The sequence below is a fragment of the Pholis gunnellus genome (assembly GCF_910591455.1).
Source record: "Pholis gunnellus genome assembly, chromosome: 21".
NCBI lineage: Eukaryota > Metazoa > Chordata > Actinopteri > Perciformes > Pholidae > Pholis > Pholis gunnellus.
Window position 1 is genome coordinate 17,703,373 of NC_136548.1, and position 8,454 is coordinate 17,711,826.

At 44.0% G+C, this 8,454-nt stretch overlaps 1 protein-coding gene across 2 annotated transcripts; it reads right to left on the minus strand.

The window, feature by feature from the left end:
* Nucleotides 1-8,057, minus strand: ttll6 (tubulin tyrosine ligase-like family, member 6). 2 transcript variants are annotated; one of them, XM_079182472.1, is made up of 14 exons: nucleotides 8,025-8,057; nucleotides 6,967-7,085; nucleotides 6,392-6,522; nucleotides 6,151-6,307; nucleotides 5,918-6,061; nucleotides 5,341-5,426; nucleotides 5,023-5,248; nucleotides 4,408-4,586; nucleotides 4,113-4,301; nucleotides 3,265-3,430; nucleotides 2,614-2,913; nucleotides 2,395-2,457; nucleotides 1,487-1,595; nucleotides 1-791 (listed from the first exon to the last, which is right to left on the minus strand). In XM_079182472.1, the coding sequence occupies exons 2-14, from the start codon at nucleotides 7,045-7,047 to the stop codon at nucleotides 541-543; spliced, it is 2,082 nt and encodes a 693-aa protein (XP_079038598.1). In that variant the 5' UTR covers nucleotides 7,048-7,085; nucleotides 8,025-8,057; the 3' UTR covers nucleotides 1-540. The 2 variants fall into 2 exon arrangements, with proteins under 2 accessions (XP_079038598.1, XP_079038597.1); XM_079182471.1 differs by having other exon boundaries at nucleotides 6,151-6,522.
* Between the last annotated feature and the right edge of the window lie 397 nt (nucleotides 8,058-8,454).

The window sequence follows — 8,454 nt, forward strand, 5'->3', positions numbered from 1 at the left end:
AAAGAGTTTCAATACTTGACTTCACAATCCCTTGAGAAAAGAGGCAGAAGACCTTAATGTTGTAATATTCCCCAGTTTCTCTTTAAATATAGGGTTTTAATCTTCACCAATAATACTTTAATATCCATTAGGTTTCATTGAGCCAATGTCAGCTGGTAGTAATCAGTGAGTTTATGAGGTTTGCTTCAGAGGATTTGGATCACACATCCCATAAGGTGTTAAATCAGACTTGTCTGCTTGTACTTTGGCACTGCAGGTGAGGTTTGTTTGAGAGGATTCATCCCCCAGAGCAAAATATTACACAAATGTAAGCACAAACACACAGCAGGTTAGAAAAAGTTTAAAAAGCCATAACAGTGTTTTCCTGTAGTGCTGGAGGGTTATAAAAGTGGCAAGCAGAGTAAACTGCAGGAGTCCAGATATAAAATCTATCCAATGTGAGATTCATCAAATAGGCACAGTGTGTTTCTTTTATGTTCACAGCTTAAAGCCTCTCTACCTCCAGTTCTCCTGTGTCTCCAGTGGGTCTAATCCGGCTCCTCACTGGCCTTTACTGGGCTGCTGCTGGGGGGGGGCTCTGCGGGACGAGTTGCGGACCATGTGAGACAAGCCAGGCCTTCGGACCAGAGGGGCCCGAGTGGAGATGACGAGCAGGCCCTGCAGGGCCAAGGGGTCGAGGGGCATGTAGGCGCAGCGCAGGCCTCCTCGGGGGACGTGGTTTAGGACCGGGATGCTGGGACGGGACCAGGAGCAGCTCCTGGTGTCCTGCTGGACGGCCAGAGATCCACCAGCTGAGGAGGAAACAAGAGACAGTGAAGCTGGAATCTAACTCACACAGACAACAAGCAGGCTGGGAAGATGTTTTACTTTATGTATCATGAGGAGAAGTCTTGTGCATCACTAGGAAAGAGTGCAAATACTAAATATCAACAAGAACATCAATAGACACATATCGAAATTATACAAAATGCCAAAAATATATACAAAGTTGCTTTTAATTGTTTGATAATGTGGCTCTCTGGAAGATTGTTTATTTCATTTCAAATAAACAAAATTCAGTTCAATAATAATAATAATAAACATTTGATATCTAAATTAAGAATCCAAACTATTTATTAAAGTTGGATTATGTTGATATTTGCATCATGAACATGAAAAGAAGAAGAAAGAAGACAAATTGTTTTAAGTTTTAAGTTTTATTTATTCACAGCTTTTTTTTTTACCTGTATGAGTTTTACAATAATAAAGAACATTTTTCATCACAAACCAGTTTTGTTTTCTTGATTTTGTTCAGAACATACAGCTTTTAAGACGTTTTTAGTCAAATATAAACGTACAAGAAGAAGGTAAAACAGCTGAATGTTGATTGTGAAGTTGAGAAAAAAAAAAAAGCCCAAAGCAGCTTGTAATAACTCCAGAGAGTAGAGACATCGTTTCCCTGCTGTGAGGTGAAATCGCAGCATGCAGAGAGCAGAGACGTGTTTACCTGGCTGGGTGCTGACGGTCCTGTTGTGGCTCTCGGGCTCAGGCGGGTTCAGGGTCCTCTGGTCCATCGTGGGCCTCAGCAGACGCTGCGTCACGTGGGAGCTGATGTGCTGCAACACAGCCGAGATATTTTAATTCTGCTTCATGGTGACGTCTCATTAGTGCTGAAAGTTATCAGTGACGATCACCACCAGACACAAACAATGAGGCAAAACCTCAACTGTTCATTTTCATTCATAATATTATGATTTGATTGTTATTTATCTGTTCATAGAGCTGCCACAGTGACTGTGCATTTTAAAATTAACATTAACATTTAAAATGAACTAGGCATGTGGATTTAAATCATTTCTACACGTTTAAAACCGTTTCATTTGAAAACATTTCTCTTAATCCTCCAAAACTTGAATATTAGGTTTTACAAGAAGAGCTGCAACGATTAATCGATTAACAGACAATTAATCGAATAATCGCTTCAGTCATTTTTCAAACACGAATGTCAAAATATTCTCTGATTTCAGCTCCTCAAATGGGAGAATTTGCTGGTTTTATTAGTCTTATGTGACAGTAAATTGAATGATTTTTGCTTTTTTGGACTGTTGGTCAGAAAAAACAAGCAAACTGAAAACATTGTGAATGACATTTATTGGTCAAAAGATTAATCCAGAGAAATAATCATTGGATTGATTGGTAATGAAAGTAATCGTTAGTAGCAGCCCTTGTTAAAAGTGAGAAACTGTAAAACAACTACTTTATATTTCTCTTCTTCTGGATGTTTTTTGAAATAAATATGAATCTGTATTGATTATAAAAGGGCCAGGAAACCTTTCATTCCTGATTTCTTTGAATAAACCAGATTTGGAAGCAGAGTATGTGACGATATTGATCTGTGTGGTCCGGTGTCTCTACCTGCACTGAGTGACAGCAGGGCTGCTGCTTTCTTCTTTGGGAGAACTGAGTCAAAGAGTCCAACTGAAAGGAAAAGAAAAACAGATGACTGGAGGCGGAAGAAATCAAAATGATCATTTAAATGACAACCAACAAGTGAAATATGAGTCCACTCTTCCAAGACTGTGTGAGCTGTAGTTGTGTTCACGTCGGCTGTGTATTTGAAGGAGAACACAGTACCTGTCGTCTCTGATGAGCCGGTCTACTCTGCTGCTGGGTGCAGGACTCCTGCAGGACCCCCCCTCTGTCTGTCCGGCCCTGCAGCAGCTGGTGGATCTGGTCCACCACCCCGAGGTCCTGCAGTAGTTTCTCCCTCTGGAGGAGCGCGTCGACCCGCTCCTGCTCCTCCTCTTCCTCCTCCTCCTCCTCCTCTTCTTCCTCCTTCTCCTCCTTCTCCTCCTCTTCCTCCTCTTCCTCCTCCTGCTTCTCCTCTCGGACGTCTGCAGCTTCAGGATCCAGCGACACACTGGACGGAGGGAGCTGCAGAGACACATTTGATTCAATTTGTTTTTTTATTGCCTCCCTGTATGTGTAGCCACCAGTATCATTTACAATATATTAACAATTACTGTCACTGAATAACCTTGATAACACCGTTTGTTTTTGCCCGTCTTGACACTAAAAAAAAGATATTTGTATTTAAAACGAGAGACGTCCAATAGAAATTATCTGCAGGAATATTATTCCAGCTAATTTAAATTGGGTAAGAGTCCATCTACTGAAGGGGGTCAGCCAGAATATGAAGCATTCATCATGAGACAGAAGCTGTTTGACTCCCTCTGCTGGTCTCAGGTGGACACTGCGCCTGTAATGACGGGAGGACAGGCTCACCGGCAGCGGGTCGCCGTCGCAGTTGGAGTTGGGGGGTTGTTGTGTTTGAGCTCCCCGAGGTTTGACTCTCTCCCCCGCCGTCTCCCCCTGCAGGTCTCTCTTCCGGCCTGGCCTCTTGTTTCTCTCCCTCTGCTCCTGCTTCAGATGCAGCTCCTGCAGTTGATGCCTAAATACGTTAAAAACACACAGAAACTTTAGCATCTTTCTCTGTTAATAACAATTATTAAAATGTAAAAATGTAAAATAAATCCCTTTATCCTTTTCAAGCTAAACATAAAAAATGACTGAAAGAAGAGCAAAGCTCCAGCAAAGTACATTCAAATATGCTTTTTCCCATTTAGCTGCATATATCTTGTCATTAGTTCAAACATTCAATATTTATACTGCAGTGATGTTTTACTGGTTTAAATCGTTCAGTTTGTTTGTGTTGCTTCCAAGGAGGACGATCATGCTCTCCACCGTTGAGTTTACATATATTACACTTTTTGAATTGTGGTTTGGAGCAGAGATCTTAATAGTCGTACTTCTTCTGTTCTCCAGACTTTATTTTCAGGACCTTGGCAGACAGAGTTTGCAATCTTGTGAATGAAATGTATAATCAGTGGAACTTGTGTCTGGTGCGTCGGTGCGACGCGTCCAGAGCTGAGTGGTAAATTGCAGAAAGTGCTACTTTGAGTATCAGATGTCAGCGTTGTGATTTTGTGATCCAGACCCTCTCTTTTTTTGTTTGTGCCACCATTGCTCCGTTTTGACTTTGACACTGTTCCTGTGAGGACGACAGGATCTATGTGCATCACCCGAAGGCCTCTGCTCTCCACTGAATTGTGTTGAAGACGCGCCGCGGGTACCTGGCACACTCCTCTCTGGCCTTGGACGCCACCGTCTCCTGGAAGAGCGAGCTGCTGTGTTTGAAGTACTTGTCGTATTTCTCCCCGTCCTCTCTGGGATAGATCCTCCTGAAGCCTCCCGGGTGTTTGGCCTCGTACCTCTCCATCTGCTCCACCGTGGCTGCCTGGCACTGACGCAGCTCCTCTGACCTGCAACACATGCACACGCTGACAGACACCTGCCATGCAGGAGGGGAACCAGTATGTGACCTTGGGGGGGGGAAGCACACATGATTTGTGAGTGACAGAACTCTACCTGGCCTCTCTGGTGCTGTTTTGCTGCAGCCTGTCCTTCACCCTGCGTCTCTCCTCCTTGGTGATCTTGCGGCGGTCGCAGGCGCCCAAGTTGATGAGGACCAGGGTGTCGTACAGCAGCGCGTCCTTCACCTCGCGGTCCAGCTGCGAGTCGGTGGTAAAACTTGGGGAGTGATTCACCTGGACACACACACACACACACAAATAGACATCTATAAGAGCATTGATTTACCGGAGTATCATTTTAATACAAACTCGTGCAGTGCAGCAAGATTCTGTTTCCAAAGATTTCCAACTATGGCAGGCTGGATTTAATTAAGACACATTTATAAAATAATGTGCAAGACATTTAGAATATTTCCAGTTGATGGATGATGGAATGGTGCAGCTATAAAACGGGTCGGAATATTTCCCACATCTTGCGCAGCTTCAGCTGATAGAGATTATACATTCTACTGTCAGACAGCGTGCGGTTGAAAGCATGAATACACTTTCTACTGAAACAATTCTTCTCATCTCATCTAAATTGTACTTAATACAGAGGTCTGTAAAGAACTGGAGAACCTGGTATTGACAGCAACACATCTGCATGTTTATGTGTGTCGTGGTCTTTCACCTCCAGCACCCAGGGTCTGAGCCGGTGGTCCAGCAGCACATCGAAGCCCAGGATCTCGAAGCAGGCGCTGCCGGTGGTGTGGTTCGGGAAGCACGTGTGGTAGTTGTGCTTGAGGATCGGGTGAGCGGAGATCAGAGTCTTTATGATCATGTCCTCGATGTCGTCCCACATCTTGTCCGTGTTGCAGCTGATGGACTCCAGCAGCTTGTTCAGGGTGGACAGCTTTCTGAAGGCGACAGCAACAAACATGCAATGGCTACGCAGTGTTTGAAGTGGTTTTAGTTCTCTGACACAAACAGGCATCATCTGTGTGTTTACCGTTTGCTGCCGCTGTCCTCGTTGCGGAGAAAGTTCTCGCTGTTCTTGTTGATGGAGTAGTTGGTGAGATGCATGCACACGTCATCCTGACATGAGGAAGACGAGGGAGGAGAGAGATCACACACGAGAAATAAAACGTCTTATTAGAGCTGCAGCGATTCATTGATTGACCCCAAATGTATAATTGTTAAAGCAACTTTTTATAAACAAAAATGCAAACATCTTATAGGTTTCAGCTTCTCTAATGTGAGTATTTTCTGATTTTCTTAGTCTTATATGGTAAAAATGTATCTCTTTGGGTTTTGAACTGTTGCTTGGACATAAAAAGACATTTTAAAAAGTCACCATGTGTTTTGGGAAATTGTGATATGTTGATTATAGAGAAAAAATAATAAAAAGAAGTTGCAGCTAAGCATTAATTAATCCACATTTGGTGGTCTAGTGAGTATTTGTGGCAGCAGGACGGAGTTCACAACAGTGAAGCTCATCAATGTGTTTTTAATGGAGCTCTGTGGCTCAGAGGAAGAAGAGATACACACACACAATACTTCCTTTAACATGCTTTGACATTTCTCACCACGTTGCCGTGTGTCGGTTCGTTGTACTTGGTGGTGCAGAAGCGAGCCAGTCCCTCCTTGAACATGAATATGCTGAATGGGTCACACGACGTCACCAGCACGTAGATACGCAAGTCAAACTTGTATCCGTCGATTATAAAAGGCTGAGGAGGGAATGAAGAACATGCGTCAACTTCAAACTGTGAGTGTGTGTGTGTGTGTGTGTGTGTGTGTGTGTTCAATAGACCCTCACCCTGGAGACGTAAACCTGGCAGATCATATGCTCTCCGGGTTGAATGTCTTTAATGGACTTGGTGATGACGATGCCTTTGCCTTGGCAGCCGGTATCTGGCTTGCAGATGTACGTCTTGCTTTTCTTGGCCCTGGTGTAAGCTTGGAAGTCACTGTAACTGCAAAGCTCAGTTGGTATCTTAACACACACACACAGATTAAAATTAAAAAAGAGCAAAATCACAGGGAATAAAAAAACTGACTCTGCAGGAAGGCACCAGGTCCGGGGGAAGATATTGTAGTCTCTGGGGAAAAGCTTGAGCATGCGGTTCATGTTTCTCGCCAGTAAATCTTTGCGGCAGATCTCACTCATCCCTGGGAAGTGGTTTATTTTCTGCAAAGACACAAATGTGTTCACAGGGGAAGTACTCATTGTGAAGTATTCTTATGCGCACAGGATTGTCGGCAGTCTAAACCGATGCCCCCTCATTCATTCAGAGAGGAGTCGTTGGTCATGACCTGCTCGGTACTTCCTGCCCTGAATTACTCAATTAGATTACAAATTGATTGCTTGAGCCGAAAAGCTGTTATGAGCAATGAGCAATGAGAAAATGACGCCATCTCATAATCTCTATGGAAATCTATATCTTTTATTATTTCATGGGGGGGGCGTATTGAGCAGAAGGGAATTTAAATTACATGTAAGGCTTTTACAATTTCCCAGAGCAGACTGACTTCTCCTCACAGCGTTCATCTCATTCACACAATTGAATTCAGTTTAATTAGTCTTCTGTGACGGGCGGCAGTGTTGTGTGTGTGTGTGTGCTGCTGCGAGTACCTGGAAACGCTTCATGTCCTTAACGCGGTCCAGAGACACGGAGCAGTCGGTCCAGAAAAGAGTCCAGTCGTCGCCCTCCATCGCCTCTCTGAGGCCGTACCTGCAGGCAGCGCGGCGCACTGACACGAACACACAAGATTATTATTCTATTATTGAAGTGAATGTGGTTGTAAAACTTTTCTGCTACGAGCACTGATCTCGGAGCTACTGGTTACAGTTTCAGTCTTTTCACCAGATGTTTAATCCTGCTGCAGAGATTAGTTCAGACACGAGAGCATCAGTGAGGTCCAACACTGATGCTGGTGATGAACCGGCTCACAGTCCAGTTCATCCTAAAGGTGTTGGATGGTTGAGGTTCTTCTAAACCAAACTGGGGAAACCATTTCTTAATGGAGCTGGTTTTGTTGCAACAGGAAAGAGACAAACAAGCTGCTGCCACGAAGTTCACTAATTCTCTGGAATATCAAAATAATATCTGCAGCTTTAGAATTTCCCTCAAATGAATTAATGGGGCTCAAACTGTGAAATGAAGCTCAGCATAAGTTCAATCAGTTCAATCTCTCTCACTCCTACTGCTTCCTCTTAACCAGCTGATTATGGGCGTTCACTCTTTTGGTTAAACCAACCAGATCTCTGTTGATGTCAGCTGTCATTTTAGGCCAAATCTTGGCCCAGTCATCATATCTAGCACCCAGGTTGAGCTCATCTTCCTCATTCTCTTCATCTCATCATCACCACCAGCGTTTAGACTCCGTAGGACGGTTTTCTATTCTACTCACGGCTTCATCTCCTCCTTTAAACATAAGATGTTACGATGGGGTCAAATCACCAAAGACGGTTGACATTTGTTTCCTGCTGTGAATATCAACGTCTCCTGATTGAAATCCACCTCCTGTGGATTCGAGGGGCGTCCACATACTTTCGGCCACGTAGTACATCTAGTAATGTAATAATTCATTTTACATGACTAGAGGTTCGGTAAACTATAAATAGCCGGGGTGGTGCAGAGTAATGTAGATATCTGCATTTAATCAAAAGCAGATTATTAGAGAACGTACCACTTTCATATTTGCAGTTGGTGAGGTTGATCCACAGTCATCTGGAAGAGAAGAGACAGAAAGAGGGACAGACATCTGCTTTGCAGCGAGGTCCTATAACGCCTCATCTTCATCACCTTCCCTCCATCAAACGATGAGGACAAGTGAGAAAACCAAAACCTAAAAGCCTCCAGAACGAGTTGTAAAATCGTAGCAGTCAGGCTGCTCGGAGGTAAAGTACCTGCAGCGGGAAATAACTAGAAGTACAAATGGAGGTGATCCAGCAGTTAAGTACCTCTTCTTGCTCTTCCTCCTCTTCTTGTTGTTGATGGGCGGCGGGGTGAGAGTGCAGGCGTCAGTCTGGCTTTCTCCTCCCTCTCCCTGCTGCTCATAGCTTTGTGCATCTTCATTTCTGTCTGGACTGTCCACAGGTAGACCCATCCTGGAGGTG

What these genes read in the sequence shown, in the direction of transcription:
- ttll6 (XM_079182471.1), bottom strand. Translation starts at nt 7,047, where the DNA reads ATGGAGGGCGACGACTGGACTCTTTTCTGGACCGACTGCTCCGTGTCT. An exon ending in AGGACATGAAGCGTTTCCAG is followed by an intron (nt 6,523 to 6,966) that starts GTACTCGCAGCA and finishes GTGTCTTTGCAG; the next exon opens with AAAATAAACCACTTCCCAGG. An exon ending in GCGACGGCGACCCGCTGCCG is followed by an intron (nt 2,914 to 3,264) that starts GTGAGCCTGTCC and finishes GTGTCTCTGCAG; the next exon opens with CTCCCTCCGTCCAGTGTGTC.